General features: G+C 38.4%; 1 protein-coding gene across 2 annotated transcripts in view; it reads right to left on the bottom strand.

Annotated features, from left to right (window-relative positions):
* Positions 1-964: 964 nt before the first annotated feature.
* The window catches only part of LOC310903897 (maltase-glucoamylase-like), a 72,225-nt gene continuing 52,384 nt past the window's right edge, over positions 965-20,805 (bottom strand). For both annotated transcript variants that reach the window (XM_083847946.1, XM_083847947.1), the window contains exons 47-71: positions 20,588-20,758; positions 19,760-19,909; positions 17,882-18,091; positions 16,910-17,064; positions 16,291-16,459; positions 15,371-15,467; positions 15,153-15,265; positions 14,930-15,055; positions 13,979-14,107; positions 13,765-13,872; positions 13,423-13,485; positions 13,044-13,178; positions 12,774-12,858; positions 11,906-12,044; positions 10,047-10,180; positions 9,563-9,597; positions 9,355-9,471; positions 7,825-7,973; positions 6,681-6,765; positions 6,521-6,577; positions 5,466-5,590; positions 5,070-5,158; positions 3,846-3,895; positions 2,974-3,144; positions 965-1,665 (exon numbers count right to left, since the gene is read on the bottom strand). In XM_083847946.1, the coding sequence (XP_083704072.1) occupies positions 1,603-1,665; positions 2,974-3,144; positions 3,846-3,895; positions 5,070-5,158; positions 5,466-5,590; positions 6,521-6,577; positions 6,681-6,765; positions 7,825-7,973; positions 9,355-9,471; positions 9,563-9,597; positions 10,047-10,180; positions 11,906-12,044; positions 12,774-12,858; positions 13,044-13,178; positions 13,423-13,485; positions 13,765-13,872; positions 13,979-14,107; positions 14,930-15,055; positions 15,153-15,265; positions 15,371-15,467; positions 16,291-16,459; positions 16,910-17,064; positions 17,882-18,091; positions 19,760-19,909; positions 20,588-20,758 (2,925 nt within the window). In that variant the 3' untranslated portion in view covers positions 965-1,602. The remainder of the gene's footprint in view (positions 1,666-2,973; positions 3,145-3,845; positions 3,896-5,069; positions 5,159-5,465; positions 5,591-6,520; positions 6,578-6,680; positions 6,766-7,824; positions 7,974-9,354; positions 9,472-9,562; positions 9,598-10,046; positions 10,181-11,905; positions 12,045-12,773; positions 12,859-13,043; positions 13,179-13,422; positions 13,486-13,764; positions 13,873-13,978; positions 14,108-14,929; positions 15,056-15,152; positions 15,266-15,370; positions 15,468-16,290; positions 16,460-16,909; positions 17,065-17,881; positions 18,092-19,759; positions 19,910-20,587; positions 20,759-20,805) is intronic.

The following is a 20,805-nucleotide window of genomic DNA, read 5'->3' as shown; positions in this document are numbered from 1 at the left end:
GTAAAGCTTTCTTGGTCTCCAGCTAAGAACAGTGATGTTGCACAAGTATTTCAGAAGTGAGCTGTGGGCTGTGTCCTTCTCAGCTCCCCATGCGTGTACAAACTGCAGGAAGGAATGCTCATTGCCTCGGCCCTTGGGAAGAGACACAGTGGGGAGCACCTCCCTGAGGAAGCCAACACCTGTTGAAAGCTGTGATTTCTCAGTCTGAATGAGTTCCTGATGAATTATTATCTTGGGGATTCAGTAAAAGCCGTTCCCCCTGGCCGAAATGCGTGTAGTTCAGCTAACATGCTGTGCTCTGATAAGCCCTCACAAAGCCAAGAAAACCAAATGATGAATTTCCTCAAATAAACATGGTAATACCAAAAACGATGAAAATAAGCTCTTGGAAGCTTTTGTCTGTGCCTAATGTTTCCCACATCAGTTGGGTAGGCACCGAGTGGTAGCACATAACCTGACAGGGGATGGGTCGAAGGCTTAGTAACCTGCACGTCCCCTTTCTGAAGCAATTTCCTTGTGTTTGCTTGCTTATGCATCTGGTAATCACTAGCTCAAGATTGTACTTTGTTCCTTTGGACAAAAATATTCATCAAAACAGTTCATACTTAAATGAAGTACTTTTTTTTCCTTGCATTTCTAATTTTCTTACTTTACAGGCAAATTTCAGCAAATTCAGTCCTATTAGAACACTGATCTTCCTATGAGATGTTAGCTACTTGGTTGCTCTACTACAAACCTGTAAAGCAGAGAAGCAGCCTTTAAATGATTTTTAAGCACAGTCAGTAGAGATTACTACTACTCCTGACAGCAGTTTTTTCCCATCAAATTTAATTGTAAACATGCTTTACCAATCTGTTTAGTTTGCTTGCTGCACTCTTGGGATACAGAAAGTCGTTAACATGAATCACTATTATAGTAAACATACGATATTTCCTTCAGTGAAATAAAAACTCAGAAACCAATATTTATTAGTTAACCTTGAAACTTCAAGTTTAATCTTGCAACTTCAGCATTGGGGAACACAAATGTCTGGCTGAAGTCATACAAAATACTTTGAATGACTTTTGCAAGTACCTTAATATTTTATAGATGAACAAGTGGAAACACTGTTTCATGCTAAAATTATAATCTAAGAACATTAATTTATCTGCCTTTAAATACTTCTTAATAATAGTGACTTACATTGGCAGAGTTAAAATTAAGATGATAGAAGTTAAATATGGGCAGAATTATGGCCCCAAATTCATGCAGGTAACACCAAATGCATCTTGGTTTGCAAAATTTACCAAGCATGAAGTCAGCCAGAGATTCTGCTTAAAGAAAACATAGAATTTTACATTCAGATTTCAGTTTTGAAATATGACACAAGTGCCATAGTATTTAAAACATAAGTTTTGCATTACATGGAGAGCTTGTAGTTAGCCTTCAACAATACTAAACTACGTTTATACACATGATACCTTGATACGAACTGAATGTAAGTTATATGTTTTTACAGAGTAAAGTATTTTTAGGGTACAAAATGGCAGTATGAACATTTCAAGCCAGTTTTAAAACAAAGAGAAATTTCAGCAATATGGCCAAAGTTATTTGGAAGGCATTTTAACTCCATTGCACTGTGTAGGTTTGGCCTAATTCAAGTTGAAGCTGGGTGATACTCAGGACCTGTGGAAAAACAAAAACGGTAACTATACATTGAGGATACACTCTTGTATTTTTTGTTTGTTTGTTTTTTCTGCATTTAACAGAGTGTAGTGGATTTATATATATATATATATATATATAAGTAAAATATATAATAAATATATAATTAAAAATATATATTCTTTCTTTTGTGATTGTATCACTGGTTAGTTGAGACAGCATAGGCTTTCTATTTCTGATCAATAAGCTATCATCCCTTCATTCAGAGGAACTTTTAGTGCTGAGGAATATACACATACGTGGATATAAATATATAAATAAAATGCAGCAAAACTTGGAACACACTACAATTCAGCTATGCATATCCATTTCTTTTTCTACAACCCCCCCCCCCCAAAAAAAAAGAAACTGAATGAAATATGCCCATTCTGTTTTACAATATTACTTTCTTCTTCTAATCTTTTTAATTCGTTTCATTATATACAAAAGTTACATAATTTTGGCTTTCCACTGAAAGACAGAAAGTACTGAGACTTAACAAAATACTGAATTTCAAACAAAGGGTAGTAAGATCCCAATAGCAGAAGAGATTAGACCCTCTACCAGAAAAGTGGTGAGACCGAGTGCCCCAGCAGTTCTGTTTGCATTTGAAAGATGCTCCATTGGAGTGCTGTCCTGAGTGGCGATACAATTGTAGTCATTTGTCTCAGTTGGCTTTAGCAGTGCTTGACTTTATTGTCTGGGAGAAAATGCCCTGGACAGACATGACCCGTGCAGATGGAAAGCCTGGCACTCTGAAGTTGGTGGGAAGCTTAGCCGATAACTTCAGAGCCATGGAATTGGACTTGTGCACGTAGCGGCCCTGTGTGAGCTGCCTTGCCTACAGCTCAAATCTGACTTGACAGAGGAAGAAATGGTGTTGGCAAACAGAGGTAGGAAATGAAGTTGTCAGACAAAACTGACAACAATAGGGTCATGTAGAGACTACAAAAACATTTGTTGCTTTTCCTTCCCTCAAATTGCAGGCTGTGAGTAAGCTATTAGGAAGAGTAGAAACCAGCACAAAACAAACCCCACCATTTCTTCACAGTCAGGAGCAGCCTGGGTTCCTCTACAGTAACTTCTGTGCTTAAAAACTCTACTGCACTCCCTGCACAATATTTACTCTCTATTGAACAGTACCTCCTAAAAGTGACTGTCAGTTAATGATGATATGTCCTGCTGAACTATCCTCTAAATATGGTATTAGAGCTGAGAGCTGAATCCCCAAAGGCTTAAGAGGACATATTCAGTTGTGAAGGTGGCATTATGCGAAAAACAGCGTCTCACCTGGGTGGTGCTGTCGTATCTCGCAGTGTGAGCTGACGGAATTACCACACCATTCTGCAATACAGCTACATGCTGAACGTTGGTGTTCACGCCCAGGACTTTAATTTCAGTAAACTTTAAGTTGTTTGGATCAGTGTAACCAGGATGCACAACTGTGATATCTAAAACATTCTGAAAGAAAAAAAAATGAAATAGGATGCAGTAATTACACGGGTACAAGTCTACTTGAGCCTTTCAATTGCTTTCCTCACTTCCCATGCATTTTAAAGAAAATATGTCTGTATGTTTTTATTTATTTTCCAGACGTTGAAGGCTTCAGTTTTCTTCACATTGTTAGTCTATCTAGATCCTGGAATCCGCTGTGTCTTTAATTGCTGCACGGACAGACCTTCCCCGCTATCCCTGGGACAGCAGTTATGCCTCATATCCCAGCTGCTGTGAGGCCTGATCCAGGTTTAAACCCAGTGCTCTGTGAGAAATCATCTCCATCTAAAGGATGTGCACCAACATCCGTCCTGCAGCTTTCAGTCTGGGCCAGCTCCTTAAAATGACTATGCACCTCTGTGGAATAACCCCACTGAAATAAACTAGATTACTCTGATGTATATGAGTACAAAGAATGCCAAACGAGTTTGTTCTTCTAGTGTGCACTCACATATGCTGCTGGGATCCCAAAGAAGTTCTTAAAGCAACATTTAGAGACCCACAACAGTCTTCGCCCTACTGAATAACAATTACTCTGTCATCCAGGATCAGTCTGAAAGGGGAATATCTAAACTTTGCAAAGGGACAAATTAAAATACAAATAGTTAAAAATGTGACAAGGATCACCTCAAGTGATTATTCGGAAACTGTTAGCTAGCATTACATACCTGCTTAGCAGTAAATGATGTTAGCAGATATGCACCATCTTCATATGCGTCTGTTAGAAAGAAAGGATACAATCAAATGTGTTCGCTGTTTAGCTGTTCAGTTAAAATATTATAAAACATTCAATTGAAGAAGTGTGTATGTATGCTCTACCCAAATTTGTATATTTGTCTCTCTCTCTATAAAAAGAGCATAACTGTATTTGTGCAAGAAGTGCTTTTCCTACCTCTACCTCTATTCACTGTCCAATTACACATGATTACTATATATGTTGATGCTTCTTTGAAATCACCGTTGTATATTCTACCAGTCCTCTTATTCAGTACTAAATGAACTCTAATGAACTAATGAAAGTAGTGCTGATGATAACAGGCATTGAAGGTACTGCCTTTCTGCTCTACAGCAAACTTCCCTACACATCACTGTGCAACATAACAGTTTTCTGCGTTATTTGTCGTAATCTCAGGTAACGGCTTATTGTTATTACAAGGGTAATAGGCTCTGTATAGGAAGGATAAACAGCTCGCAAATATCTCTTGTCTGAAGACAATTTAGATTTACTAATGCTGAGGAAATCAGTGAAAGCTTCCCACGTTTCCTATGGTTATGGCTCCCATAGGTTTGAGGACAAGTCTTTGTTATATTTGCTGCCCTAGGTCCAGGACACCATTTCTTTGATACCAAATATTAATTCTATAAATCGTAGCATTCTGTGGTCTCAATCAGTAAAAATCACTTTGTTAACGTGGAGCTTTAATTTTTGGCTCTGAGGGCGTGCTCAGATAAGGCCTCCAGAATTGGGCTTGCTTTGGCCAGCAGAGTCTGGCATATCCATATGCCGCTAATGCTCAAACACCCCCCACTACACTGAGGACTTCTAAGGCGGAAGCAACCACAAAAGCCTGTTTTTTTTCCCAAGTGATGGCGAAGGGTTGCAGTTTCTTATAGCTTCACATTTCCACTTTGACAGCAATGTTATTGTTAGAACCACAGACAAAAAAGTGGTTAGCTAGCTGCTGAGCATTATTTGCTGTTCACGGACTGCTGTAATTTGTTTCATCTCTTTCCAGTTCCTCTCATTGTTTTTTGTTTCTCTGTTTTAATTTGGGCTTTGAATATTTCCAAAGATGGAGGCTCCACAGCCTCTCTTGGCAGCCTGTTGCAGTGTTCTACCACCCTCACAGCTGGAAAGGTTTTTTAGGATGACAAGAAAACATGATACGTACCAATGCGAACCCCATCATCCCAATAAAGCTGTCCTTCTGCCATCTGAGTGTCATTCAAAGCAACAGTAAGTCCCATTGGGTTTTTCCGGCTGTACAAAACAGAATATTTTTTTTCCTTAATATCCTCAGCTAATCACATTTCCTCTCTCCCAAGCATTAGAACTTGTTTTAGAAATATTGTCTGCCATTCATCTGGTCTCTGATACTCATTTTCTTGACCCCACAGCATTACATTTAAAGGAGACCATTAGGAAGAGACTGAAGAGAAAAAGCATCCACAAATCTCAGGTGCTTCTATAAATAAATGTATTCTTTAAAGACTGGTAATAATATGATATTATTAATTAATATGATAACTACAACTAAATTTTAATATTCTAGTTATTCTTATTGTACCTGTAAAAAGTTGTATTAGCAGGTTGTTGCCATGCGAGAATGTAACCGCCTCGGATATGAAGATTGATATGGTCCAAAGGAGCTGATAGAGTTACTGACTGTCGCCTAATACCAATGTATTCATCCTGTTTATGAAAAAAAAAAAAAATGTCTTCTGTTGAATTGATCTCCCTTTACAGTTATTTTAGAATGAAATAATAATAATAATTATTATTATTATTTTTTTTTTTTGCTAGGCAGATTCCTTAGGAGTTGTTTCTACAAATCGTGCTGTTAATACAGGAGTAACTACATAATGCCCTACATTGCTCTCTCTACATAAGAGAAACCATAAAGCTATGCATCTGAAAAAGTGTTTATCAACCTCAGGGGAGAGCAGCTGAATCAAAGCGGCCATTCAGGTGAAATACAAACGTGTGATCAACGAAGTGATTTTTAATGCCTACTCCTTCTTACTAGTCTTTTCTTATCTTCCATGAAAGGCTGGTGCAGCTAACCCTGTTTGTCTTTCTCCATTCCAGCATTCTTATGCTAGTTTTGGCTGGGATAGTGTTAATTTTCTTCAAAGAAGCTTGCGTGGTGCTAAGTTTCAGATTTACGATGAAAATGGTGTTGATAACACACTGGTGTTTTAGTGGTTGCTGAGCAGTGCTTATACAGAGTCACAGACTTTTCTGCTTCTCACGCTGCCCTGCCAGTTTGTAGGCTGTGGAGGGGACACAGCCAAGACAACGGACACAGACTGACCAAAGGGATATTCCATAGTATACGATGTCATGCTTTGCAATAAAAGCTGGGGGGAAAGAAGGAGGCAGGAGTACATAGTTCAAGTACATAGTACGTAGTACAGCTCTGGTCCTGTTAAACATTATTACAATAAAAGGAACTAAGGATTTTTATAAGAAAACAGCTAAGAAGATGTAGTTGTTATAATGCCAAGAAATGATGATAAACACAAGTTTGTAAAAGGGAGATAGTGGCTTCACACCTCAGCACACCCTGCTACTATCTGAACAACATTATAAGGAATACATACAATTTTGAAAATGACTTACTGTGTAGTAATCATACCAGCGGGCATCAGGTATGTAAGCATCCACCGTTACAGCATTCTGGAATTAAAGATACGTTTTTTAGGGAAGTTAAAGCAAAGAGGAAAGTTTAGCTAAAGTAGCTTTAATACTTTCATATACACTTGGGTGCTTAAGCACATACCGGTTGCATTACAGGGCTGATGAGCAGTGCAGGTCCCCAAAGGAATTGTTCATATATATCCCATGTTGCTCTGTCTTCCACAAACCTGCACGTTAACAGAATCTTGATTAAACATTGAGTGCTGAACTTTTCCAAAATGTTCTTTTCAGATGCTTTCATCAGTAATGCAATCTACTATTCCTAGTAGCTGTTATTTCCTCATCTGTATTTATTCTAGTATTAACAATAACTGAGATAGGTGATTAAAATATATACTTTATTTATCTGTCTCCTTTTAAATAGATCAATTATTGTTTGCCAAGAATGCACAGAGATCCTAATGTGAAAATCATTGCAGGAATGCAGGCTATTACTTAGTTTTCTTTTTTTGCCGTTCCTTTGGCAAATTGATTTTCAGGATTTTTAGACCACAAAACTCAAAAGATCAGTTTTGCTTTGGAGATATCGGCAGTACTAAGATTAGGTAGTGGTCAGACTGTGAATCATTTTCTCATCTGTGTCACTTTTTCCTTGGGCAGGTGGTTTGAAAAAAAATCAAGACAATACATGTAAACAGCTCAATGATCTTTAGCCAAGACAAGCGTATATATACTATATATACACTAGAGCACATCTTATAATAAAAGGAGCTAAACCTTTGTCCTTCCAGGGACAAAGAAGGCTTTGTACAACCAATAACTTTTTATTTTTTTTGATCAATTCTATCAGTTTGGCCAGTAACAAATAAATAGATAAATAAATAAAATATGCTTTTCCCTGCAAAACTCTGTCATGACTTATGGCAGATTTATCACCCTCTTCTTTGCTTAAAGTTTTTGTCCACCTGTTTTTGCAACATCTGCTTTTTATTCTACATATATCTAGCATCAATATGTCTAGCATTCAATGAAACACAATTGTTGTTTCTCCCTAAAGAGGCTAAGGGTGAGCTTTAAAATGTATACATTAACTCTAGCTAAGCAAATGTTCAGCTTTGCATAGCATAAAACAGAGAACTTCTCATATTCTCAATTTCATACTTTTTTTTAAAAAAAAAAAAAACACAAAAAATGCTCTAAATAATGGAAAACATCATTAGGAGGGTTCTAACTCCAGAATTTGTTGTTGAAATTCTTGACGAGAGGAGCAAAGAAGTCACACTTACTCATGGAGTACGGGGCGGATCACAGTACTGCCGTGGGCATGGGCGTCGTACATTAATGTATAAAAATAGGGTAACAGAGTGTATCTTATATTCAGCACCTTCCTGGAAATGTCCTCAAATGTTGCATTCCAGGAAACAGGATCTTGCCTCTAAAAGAGAAGAGACAGTTGCTACTCAAACTGGCTTACTGTGTTTAGAACAGCTATGGAAAAAAATAATGCTGATGTTTACAAGAGTGTTCACATTTAGCATCTCTTTCGTTTTATGTTTTTCTCATGACTTCATAAAACCTAACCGTAGTAGTGGCAGTAGTAGTAATTACCAAATGTGCATCAAAATCTGCCTGGCAAGACAGCTGTGAAAGTTTCAGTAGACCCTTGCAAATTCCTCTGCCTCCAAACTACAGCACCTCCATTTACTTATCCTTCAGTTAAGGACTAAGTGACAGTGAAAACAGTAGGTATGACTGTCATCCCTAAGAGGGGAACTAGAAAGAAGGAAGAAGAGAAAAACCTGTGGGGAGTACTGTAAAAAATATTTCTTGCAAGTTGTCCTGAAGGCGTTACACATCCTGGAGTACATAATTTATTATCCCTCTCTCCTGCAGGGCAGCACTCAGGACTTGCAAAAAGAGACCAAAGCACTAATGACTGATGTCAGGGAGCACTTCCAATCTTTACTAAACGTATTGAACAATACCTTGGCAAATTGGCTAAGACTGCAAGCAACATGATAACCCTGAATCTGCATTTTTAAAGGCTTTGGAAGTCCTATCGAAAGGTGTGCCGTGGCAAGATAAGCACGTAGGTTTTGAAAAGAAGACTCGGATTCATTAGACATGTGCCACACAAATAGCACTACTAGGCTAGACCTGAAGCTTTAACTGGAATCTACGTGCTGTTTCAATTTTTATTTTTCCACTTATCTACTTTTACAGCTTTCTACAATATAGTCCTTGGCCAGCACAGACCTACATTTAAGCAATTATTTTCCTTTATTCCTAAAAGAAATACAATATCTGATGGTGGCAAATGTGTAAAGTACATAAATTCCTGACTCTTATTCCAGAGTCATATTACACTGTCCCGTTTTCTCATTTATGGTAATAATTATGGACAATTAGGGCTTCAAACTCCAAGGTCAGTTTTGCTCCTTTAACAGCATTTGCCACAAAAGCACTGTATTTTAGTGTAGTGACTGTAAATCAAAACGGCCTAAAGGGAACAATAGGTAGGAGTTGGATTCAGTCAAATCAAACATAGTATATGCTTCCTTCAAGTGGTCTAAATCCCAGAGCAGCCCCTCTGCAGGCATAAAACCTCCCATGCGAGGGGGGAGGATTGCAGCAGAGCTAGCATACAAACACAGACTTATTTTTTTGATGAAGAGCGAACCGTGTCTTTTCATGTCCGTTTTGCTTGGAATGTGCTTTTTTTTGACACTGGCTGGCTTGTGTGATGCCCCAGCTGTTCTCTACATGTGCATTGCAAAGGTCTATCCATTAACAACCATTAAAAATCTGAAACTCACTCTTGTTCCTTTCTCATTGTGATTCCTTGAATATGGGTAAAATGCACCCAGCTGCATCCAGCGAAGACACAACTCATACTGTGAGTCATTAAAGAAGCCACAGATATCAGCTCCTGTCTGAAAGTTGACAAACAATCCAGTTGGAATACTGTAAATTCTTGTACAGTGTCAAGATAATTAAATAAAATATAATAACTGGTTAGCTTACATAAGATATTCCAAAGAGGCTGAACTCCATCATACCTGAAAGGAGAAATAATTCGTTACCAGCTGTTTTTCTTCCCCCTTTCATATGCTAATGGTCGTGCTAGATAATATATATTATAGTGCTGAATGAGAAAAAAAATAAATCACAATTTCTCTAATTTCTCTTGTTTTTCTTCTACAGAAAGAGTTGGGAGATGATTTGTCAGAAACAAAGATATGTCAGACAGCAGCACTAGCAGATGATGAGAACTGAGGTGACAGAACACAACGGGGGGAGGTGGCTGGTCCCAGGGGAATAAAGGAGCTCCCAACAACCAGGGGAGAAGTAAAGAAGTAGTAGTCACAAAGGAATTGACCATGGATTCTGGTTGTTGAACAAAGAGCGTATTTCAGTTAAAACCAATAAATTCTAAAAGCAGGTAAGTCAAGGAAAAGGAATTACTGCACAGAATATACTGATTAGAGACCTTCTTCCTTCTACATACCAATAACAGATTTAGCCAGCTGATCCCAAGCTGCCTTGTTATCACCCAGCCAATGTCCAGCCCATCTTCCACTGCTGGGATACGTTGAGCGGGTGATGACGATCCCACGCTCTTTTGTGGCATTCCGCAAAGCGCTGACATTGAAAATAGATGAAGAAATAAATTACACGAGAACTTATTACATAAGATTCTCTCAACAGAGAAGAAAATATTTCACTACATTTCAGTTCACACCTGATGCACAGGAATGACAACAATATTGCTCCCACTGTTAAATTATTGTCTATTTACAATATCCAAATTGCATGTGATTTGGCTGACAGCAGAGGTATCAGACTTTCCTCCCTCTCCTGTCAGCAGATTCATGTGTGCCTTGACCGACAGCGCTGCCATGCACGCTGCCGACAGTAGCATCCACTCAGTCAAAAAATCAAATAGCCTTGGTATTTTCTTGTCTTATGGCAACATCAAAGTTACCAAGGGCTTTAAGATCATTAAGACCTATAAGGAAACGCTGTTCCTTGCTTACTCATTGAATTGGAAATGAAACAGCACAAATATACTATCGTTAGATCAGACGCTATCTAAAGTCAGCTGGGATCCTATTCACTAAGAAACAGGTAATGACATCTGTCTTGGAACTGAGAAAATAAATTCCTAAAAGGAAAGCCTTATGAACAGAATGTGTGTTTTAAAAGTCACTGTTTTCTCTCTTCACCCATATTCAAGTAATTTTGAATACCCAAGATAATAGAGCCCTTCTTAAATTAACATTCTTAAAAAACCTGTATTCATTCTCCCTCACTACATGTGTAAGGCTAAAACAGTATCAAGGCTAGAAGTAAAAGAGGCTATCCTAGCACTAGCTAGAAACAAAAACCACGTTTTATATTTTAATTGCAGTAATTAGGTGAGACTGTCATTGAGTAATTACTGTTAACAACAGCTGATCCAAATGTTCCGACCTGTTCTCTGTTCTGCCTTGTAACAGAATAGCAGAGCAATGCCTTTTGATTGACTGCTCCCATTTACAATGCTGAGCATCGCCCCAGGATGGCCTTGACTCAATAGAAACCTCTGCTGAAAAGGCAACGTGTTATGTGTGAACACCCTGGGACAGGACAACGATTGGTGGCGAGTTATTACATCCCAATTAAACTATATGAGAAATAGCACCGTGACCACCTCATTTCATAATACAGGTCAGCAGTTGGGTTTGCACAACTTAAAATGTGCATGGATGAAACCCTTAGAACTGCTATACAAAGACTTGCTCTGCAGCTAGGTGAAGAGTAACTTTCTTTAATATCAGACTCGGGTAAACTGCCGCTAAAAGGTACCTTGAAAATTGCATCTGCTCAGGGTCAGTGATTTTAAAGCTGCCACACTCAAAATAAAGGCTTTGCCTGCCTGTCCTGACACAACGAGTGATGCTGCTGCTGGTGTAGACATGCTTGAGTTAGTTTTTTTCTACTTGGCTCCAACAGCAGTATGCCTTTATTGCACTGCAACAGTGGAAGCTCAGCTTCAGCTCCGACCTGCACACACCCACCATGCCTTCCCCTGCACATCCTTGCTCAGGTTCCTACCACCCTGCTTGCGCCACACGCGAGATCACAGCACAAGCTGAGCAGGAACGTGACTGAAATACTGCCAACTGCAAAACCTGGAGCATTGGTGCTCTGAACACCAAACTCCACTTTGAACAGAACGGCAGAATCAACACTACTAGGATGAAAAGGAAGATTTCGCAGACATCTGAAAGAGACTCAGGCAGGTTTGGGCCATAAGAATATGGACACCAACTTTCTTGGCAGCACATTTTGGAGATAGCAAGAAAGTATGCAAATCTCACTTACTCGAGGGTAGGTTTTGTTTGTGACCATCCGTAAAGACTGTGGACATCATAGTGTCTAACTGGGGTACCGTCCGGAAGATACTGCTGACCTTCCATGCATGGAGTTTTGACAATTAAACCATCTGCCCGGGATCCCAAATCTAATGAGAAGGGAAGAAGAAAAGAATACATGCTTTTTAATGAGGAATATTCAATAACAACTGCAGTTAATTTTTGTTAATGGTCATGATTTCTTTTGTGTTCACTCTCTGTTAGGCATCTATACTGTCATCTATGACTTATTATAAAAGAGCGTTTCCATCTTTTTCAAATGGGATAGCTCCATTAGTCCTATGCAGGCATCAGGGTTTCTAAGCGTGTTAATAGCTCTGTTATAGATGCTCTTATTGGAGCGGCTCAAAGAATAAACAGGGTATATCCTAATTCAGCAGATACTGCACATCTTTGTAAACCCTGTCCTGTCATCCATATAAACATAAATTGGGTTGGGTGTTGCATGTGCTGGTGAAGGCCTATGTCTGAATATTAACTTCCCGATGTTTCCTGAGAAACTATTTATAACAACTGAAGACCACAGTAAGCAATAGGACTACTCTAATAGCAGAACAGCAGAGTGATGAATGATGAACATTAATAAATAGTTCCTGAGTTGTACTACCTCATACCAGCACTTAAGTAAAGCCTAATTAAGAATGTCAATTATTTTTATGTATAGATAAATGCTAGCTAGAAGGGACACTTTCAGTTAGGAGCTTAGTTGTGGTTTAATATACCTAACTATAGGAATTCATGCCACATGCACCAATATGTAAGAAATGTCATAGTAGTGAGAATGACCTAACACCATTTTATGGACTCATCAGACTTACGAGGAATATATGGTGGCTTATTAAGGAGGTCATCTCTACAACCACCAATGGCGCCATTATAAAAAGTTGCCGGTTCATTCATGTCCTAAAAATACAGAGCAAAACTTGATTGTATTTCCTTCAATCATACAAAATACACTGAATTCTAAATTACAAACAAGCAGTATTGTAGATGCCCTTGAGAACCCTCGCAGCTGCAATCTCAGTCTGCAGCTCCACACGTGCTTGACACACATTCACACCACAAATCAGATGCATTTCTACACTTACAATCCACAGGCCATCAAACTTCACACTTTTTGAGCTGTCACGGGGATTGTTGTAGAACTCCAGGATTTCTCTCTTCCACCACTCCACTGTGGAATTGCGGAAGAAGTCTGGGAAAGCTGCATGTGCTCCATAGAGCTGTAAAAATAGGACAATAGAAAAGATAGAGCACTGGAAGCATCCCACTGATAAAATGCTGGAATTTTCTAAAACAAAAAAATAATTACTTGCTTTCTGTTCTGACTTTGTTAGGAAGGCTGGCCATTTTCTGCATCTTATTTCTGACGTGAGATTTTATCAACTAGCTCGCTGCTATTTTTTCTTAAATGATGTACTTCTCCCTCTATATTTGAGACAATAGCCAAACCGTACCAATATTTACCTGTATTTGGGTTTGCTCGGGAAGTGACTCATTGACTTCAACATTGGGAAGAAACGGCCAGACCTATAGGACAAAGAACATTTTGAAATTATTAAACCACGCTGAATATAACTGAGCACTGGCAACAGAACGATATAACAATTCTTTACTGGCACATATATGAATGACAGCATATACTGAAGACAATTCAGTTTGCAGTATTTATTCAACGTATCATTTACATTCAGGCATGAACATAATGTTAGCAGACTGTGCCTATGGATAGCACTGAAGTCTAGGCTGATATGATGCTCACTTGGATATGGCATACCTCTATGGTCATACACTTTTTAAGAATACTACCTTGGAATATATAATGTCATTGGTATTCGGCCACTTGATGAAGACATCGTCGGCTACACCTCTCGAGAAAGTAGGATAATCAGTTTCGTTTCCAGAGATAGTTGGATCCTAAAATGAAATGTAACAAACTTTTGCTTTATGCTGAAAAAATAAGTTTAGAAATGCTTTTAAACACATTCTGAATTCTGCAATGAAAAAAGTATGCCAAACTGACCAGGATAATGATGAATCTCATTCCTTCTGCTTTTATTTTGTTAATTAGAGCCGGTAATCCCGCAAAGCGTGCGCCAAGAGTGAAGTCCAGTTGCCGTTCCATATGGTCAATATCTACATATTGGACATCCTGCAATTCACAAAAGCAATGAGGAAAAAAATCATTTTCTTTTTATTTCCTTTTTTTTTCTTCCTTTTTTTTTCCCCCCTCAAATACAGATTTATAGAACATCTGCTAAGAAGTAACAATCAATTTAAACTATTGCGACAGAGTAATGCCAGACACAGGTACAGACTGGGAGACAGTGGCTAGAGAGCAGCTCAGCAGAAAGGGATCTGGGGCAGCTGGTTGACAGCAGGCTTCCTAGAGAGGTGTTTGATATCCCAGGGCTGTCAGTGTTCAAGAGGCAACTGGGCATTGCCCTCGTTAATGTGTTTTAGCTTTTGTTTAACTCTGAAGTGGTCAAGCAGTTGGACTAGATGATCTTTGAAGGTCACTTCCAACTGAACTATTCTATTCTATAACTTTGTTTGACCTATGTGTTTTTGCTCCTTTCCCAAAAACAGACTGTGCCAAAACAGCTGACTTGACATAGAGCAATATCCAATTGAAATGACGCTGCATTATTTCTTTCCTCCTTGTTTTTCCTGTTTATCACTGCTCCTTCATAGTCAGCATGGTGAGAGACATCTGAGTGCTTCTTTATTATGAATGATTAAAAGATAATATAAAGCAGCCTAAAAACCACATTTAACATGACCTAGGGCATGCAGAGATGTTCAGCTATAGCATAAAACAGAGTTTGCTCTTCTCTACCATAGTAGTGGGGTGGGTTTTTTTGTTTGTTTTGTTTTCTTTTTTCTTCCTTTGTGTGTGTTTAAAGGGTCTTAACTGATACTCTGAAGCCTGAAGTTCAGGCATGAACTCAAATGTTAAGTGCTACCAGCGTACATAGGGAATGTTAGCCGCCTTCATTTGCTCCACCAGCTGGGAAATTTCAGTGTCGTTCCTGTATCCATAGCGGCACAACTGGAACCCCAAGGACCAGTAGGGTGGCATCACTGGTCGTCCAATCAGCTAGAAGTAAGGGAGAGTATTTGTGGTGAATAGGCAAAAACCAACCAAGCAACCAGTCCACAAAGAATGCTAGTTTGTAATAGGGTAAGAATCCTACTGCAGTGTACTCCTGAACAACAAGTTCTGGTGTTGGGCCCAAAACCATGTAAAAGTCCAGAATTCCTCCAATGGTGCGGTATGTCAGGGCAGGGGTTGGCTGGAACGTCACATCTAGAAATGGGGAAAGTGAAATGAAAAAAGGATGCCTGGATTAGCAGCTATTGCAAACCACTGAACATAAAACACGTTGAGAAAATAAAATGAAGATTTTCTTACCCATTGCATTGCTGTTAAGCAAGAGAACTCCATGGGCATTGCCATCTTCTTCAAGAGCCATGTAAAATGGCTGATAACCATAGGAATTCAACTTATACTGCAAACAAAATAAAATACTTTCTAAAGCTGAAGCATCATAAGCAATGACCTGTTTACATCTATTTTAAAAGAATTAGTAAAAGATGAGACACACAACTTCCAAATCTACAACAAAAAGCTTCAAAAGTATACACTTACAACATACACGCCTACAAAACACACCTGCAGAAAATCAGTTTCAGCTTGACAACTGGAGTCTGTCTTGTTCAGAGTGACCAAGCATGAAGGAAAGCAAAGGTACTACTGCTTTTAAAACTCACTAATGAGAAAGAGCTTTCCCAGGACAAAATTCTCTCTTTTTTCCAGCTGTAGCAGACATCTATCTATATGATCAGGAGATGATGTTATTTTTGAATATATTTCAATATATTGAAATCTGCACCTAAGTTACAGATGTAATAAACTGCCACTATTTCACTGCTCATTCCCTGAAAATTGCCAACATTGTGTTATCTTGTAGGAAACAACACTCATATATGCACAGACATAAGATTTCTGATTTACCCCTCTAAGCACTAATTGAATCCCAAAACCATGGGATTTGGCCTGATACGTTTCAATCTTTCAGAACAACTTGTTGGGAAGCATAAAAAAGGAGCACTGGGCTGTGATTTCTAAGCCATATTCATCAGACTTAGAGCCTGAGCTCCACACATTTGGGTTTGCTGGTCACAAAGCAAAAATAGGCTTAGAGAAGACCACTGCCATTGAAACACCGTCCAAATTATAAGCCTCAATAAATGTGTCCAGTACCAGCAGACATCCACTGGACTTTAAAGCACTGTTGAATATCTCTGCACGCTAGGTTCATTTCTACTTACAGTAGGAGCCTGGTCCCTTGTGAACATTCCCCAGGTGTTCCAGCTCATGTTGCGTCGAAACATGGTGTGCTCTGTTTCTCCAAATCCATATATATATTGGGATGCCAAACGGGTAGAAATCTGAATGAACATGTCGCTGAATGTGAAGGTAGGCAGCTGTGAATCCCAGCTAAAGTAGGAAGAAAATAAAAATAAGAATATTTAAAAGTATATAAATATAAAGAAACATAAATTTAAAGAATATAGCAGCCTTTAGTGCCATGTTTCGCTGGAAGAACTTCTTTTAGGCTGAAAAATATTTTCTTCTGTTCTACACTTTCTCATGTGACATAGGACTGAGCAAATGTCAGACTACAAAGTGACGGGGGAAAAGCTGTAAATGTGAGAAAATGATATTGCTTATGGTGCCTTCTCCATCCTTTCCCTGGTCAGTGCTCTCATACAGTGCAATGGTGAGGCCATCTCTGATAGAGCTGCACCTGGCAGTTAGCAGACAGTGCCATTTTGTGGGAAGGATAAAAAAACTAGTCTTGAGGTATTTGAAAAAACCAAAAAAATGGTTTGGGATGGAAAAAGCTAGCAAAAATAAATGAAATAAAATAGATTGATTGTGGCTTACATGACTGTCCCTGTGCTTTTGCGTCGAACCTGTATACCAAATGGTTTTCTCTGAACTGATACTTCATAGAGCAGGTCCTGGGCTGTATTCACTGGGGAGCTTGGGAGATTTAATGATATAGGAACCTCATATCGTGCATTCTGGTAATCATAAATCTATGAAAGAAAAAATGAAAATGAATTCATTTCAATGAGTTGTTTGAAATCTTACTTATCGTATAGGAATTGAGAATTAGTTAAAATTAAAACAGTAAATTACTGAATACTTTTGCCAAGCTGAGTATTTTCTTTCAACACATATTTTTGCTCCAATTCTTTCACAGTATTTGGGATGTAAACAAAAAACAACACTTAAGGATTGAAATGCGGATCATTAATGTCTGGTTAATTATTTAAATCTGTTAATTCAAGTGTCTATTTGAAATTTTATTGGTATTTTACATGTTTTAACTATTTTAAATATAGACATATATGTGTGTGGTAAATACCTCTCTGATTAATCTTTTAGTCATTTTTTAGACAACTCAAAATAGAGATTCCTTTTTAAGTTTTTTTATTCTGTAAGCTCACACAACTTACTTCTTGATGTCTTACATTTTGTGCATCACATCATCACTTTTATTTCAGTCTTATTAAATGCACAATAAGAAGCGATAGTCTAAACAGTAGGGCATTAAAAAATTTAGAACACAGGTGGAAGAATTAACGCAAAAATAAAAATTACAATCACAATTATGCTTACAGCATAATTTACCTGTATACTAAAAAAATGTCTTTAGCTGCAGAGTTCTTGGCTGACATTACAGATATACATCGACAGGATAACTTAGCACGAACTTATAGAACAACAACAACAAAAAAAAAAACCACCATGGCCTAGTCTACAAAAACTTAACATTTATGTAATTTATGTAAACAGAACTATTTTGAACAATGGGACATTACAAACTACAAACCTCTTGACTGAAATTACCTTAAATTGCAGCATGTGGTTGCTGTGATATTTAACCTCCAAGCGCAGCGTACCAATTGGTGCAGTGTAATTCTCATTAGCTCTGGCATTGATGCTGTTTAAGGTCAGGTTGGCTACCAAACCTGATGAGGAGTATTCTATTCCACCAACAGAGTAAGGGTTGTCGGAGTTGTAGTAGCAGGATGGACTGTCTGGGTTTGATGGTGACTGCTGCAAATGACAATAGGTTGCAGGTTAGTGAGTGACGCTGGCCTATTGCATTTCATGCTATCAACATGAGATCCAAAGCTCCCATTTTTATCAGGTAGCTGTCAAATGGAGAAATTTGGGGAAAAATTAATACAACTACTGAACGATAAAGAAGCAATGCAGAACCCAGTGATCTCTATACTAAAATTCAGATATAATCAAATAATTCAGTCAAGCCTGTACAAATAATTCAGTCAGGAAATTGAGCCCATGCACAAAGAAGATGGATTTAAATTCCCTGTATCTGTGATCTTCTGCTGAATCCTGAAACATGGCTGAGTCTTGGCGTACTGAAATTCTCAGAAGTTCCTCCCTCCTAATCCCGTTGCCCTCTAGTCTCCACCAGCCTTCAGGAGGATGTGCGAAAGCCACATTAGATATTCAGGCAACAGCAGACCAGGCCTTTCCATTGGATTGCATATATCTTTAGTCATATAAATTATCCCTAAAATATCCACCGAGAATTACATCCTATGTATCAAAGATCTCCTGACAGCAAGGTCAAAATTACTTTCAGTTTCCTGCTATAATTCAACAGAAACACTCAGACTAGTTATTCTGAGATTAGATGAGCTGACGCAGGTTAATGCATTAGACTTCCACCTCTGCGTACTTCTCATTAATTCTGCCTAGTTGTTCTAATGAAACTATGCCTGCTCCTCACATCTGAGCTGCTAATGAATATTTATTCATCTGTCATCAAAATCTAAGCACCTTTCAACTTGAGCAAGTTTTTAAAACATACACAGTCCATAACATGACCAGAATTTGATTTCACATGAAAAGACATTTCCAAATATCCAAAATTGCAAAAAAAAAAAAAAAAAATCTTCCTAAGAATGCAACAAATTCAGGGAACTTCATCCACCCAATTCAGCTGTTGCTGTTCCAGGAACAGCTAACAGACAATTTGGTCTTCATACTTAGTAGATATGTCCAGGCTACAGAATTTAGATTTAGAGGAGCAGGGAGTAACTCAGCTGGAGACACCTTTTAAAGATCAACCCGGCCAGGGTAGAGTGCTCCTGCATGTTTGTAGTCATAAGATATCTATCAATGAAACTGTGTAATAAAGAATTGTATGTCAGTCATTATGGGTTGGATACGTAAGTATCAACAGAGATATGAACAATTTCGTTTGCACAGGAGTTATAATATCCAGGGGATTCAGGGATTTCTTCTCAAACAATCTAAAGGATTTTTTTTTTTTTTTTTAACTTAAAATGTGCTTCAGTGACTATGAAGGTGAGACAAAAGGGGTGAGTCTTGCAGGTGCCAGTGAAGCAGAAGAGGCAGTAGCTAAATATGCTGATATTCTATTCCATTCTGTTCTGTTCTTTTTTTTTTTTTTTCCAACTCTGTTATTGTTTCTTACCATCTTGCAAAGAATACCACATTTTTCCTCAACTTCTGATACACTTTGAAAGAACTTACATTGTTGCTAACTACCTTAGTATCAGTGAAGCAAATAAAATTGCTAGTACAGGTCAGTTGATGGCAGTGCCCCCATACTAATTATGTCTGACAAATCTGCCTGACTACTTTTTCCCCTGTAACCACAACAGAGAGAAAGCTATGATTCTGGAAAGGTTTCTATCACGACCATTTAGAGAAATCATTTTTGCTTACCTCCCAGACACAGCCAAGTTGTTCACATTTTTCTTTTGTTGGATCCTGATTGGGATAACAATCAAACCTTTCGTTGATACTTAATTCTTGATTCCATTGCAGTGTGTAGGATTTTCCCAGTTCAAGCTGAAGTCCTGTTATATGAACAACCTACAAATATTACACAATAAATACTTATTAAATCCTACATCAGATCAATCTTTCCTTCAGTTAGTAGAGAAGCCGTTCCTCAGGAAGAATGCATTTTCCTACGTTTTCCACGTTTCACAGCATGTGTGCATCTGACCCAGAGAGAAGCATTGCACAAAGAGTTATTGTTGGCTGCAGAAAAATGCCACCAAGTGACATTGAGACCAGGAGACTGCACATTGTGCCTCGCCTACAGCTCAAATCTGACTTGACAGAAGAAGAAATGGTGTTGGCAAACAGAGGTAGGAAATGAAGTTGTCAGACAAAACTGACAACAATAGGGTCATGTAGAGACTACAAAAACATTTGTTGCTTTTCCTTCCTTCAAATCGCAGGCTGTGAGTAAGCTATTAGGAAGAGTAGAAACCAGCACAAAACAAAACCCACCATTTCTTCACAGTCAGGAGCAGCCTGGGTTCCTCTACAGTAACTTCTGTGCTTAAAAACTCTACCGCACTCCCTTCACAATATTTACTCTCTATTGAACAGTACCTCCTAAAAGTGACTGTCAGTTAATGATGATATGTCCTGCTGAACTATCCTCTAAATATGGTATTAGAGCTGAGAGCTGAATCCCCAAAGGCTTAAGAGGACATATTCAGTTGTGAAGGTGGCATTATGCGAAAAACAGCGTCTCACCTGGGTGGTGTTGTCGTATCTCACAGTGTGAGCTGACGGAATTATCCCACCATCCTGCAATACATCTACGTGCTTAACGTTGGTGTTCACGCCCAGGACTTTAATTTCAGTAAACTTTAAGTTGTTTGGATCAGTGTAACCATGATGCACAACTGTGATATCTAAAACATTCTGAAAGAAAAAAAAAATGAAATAGGATGCAGTAATTACACGGGTAC

The sequence above is a fragment of the Anser anser genome (genome assembly GCF_964211835.1).
Source record: "Anser anser genome assembly, chromosome: 9".
Classification (NCBI taxonomy): Eukaryota; Metazoa; Chordata; class Aves; order Anseriformes; family Anatidae; genus Anser; species Anser anser.
Note: the sequence above shows the minus strand (reverse complement) of the source record. Positions and strands in the feature narration are given on the sequence as shown.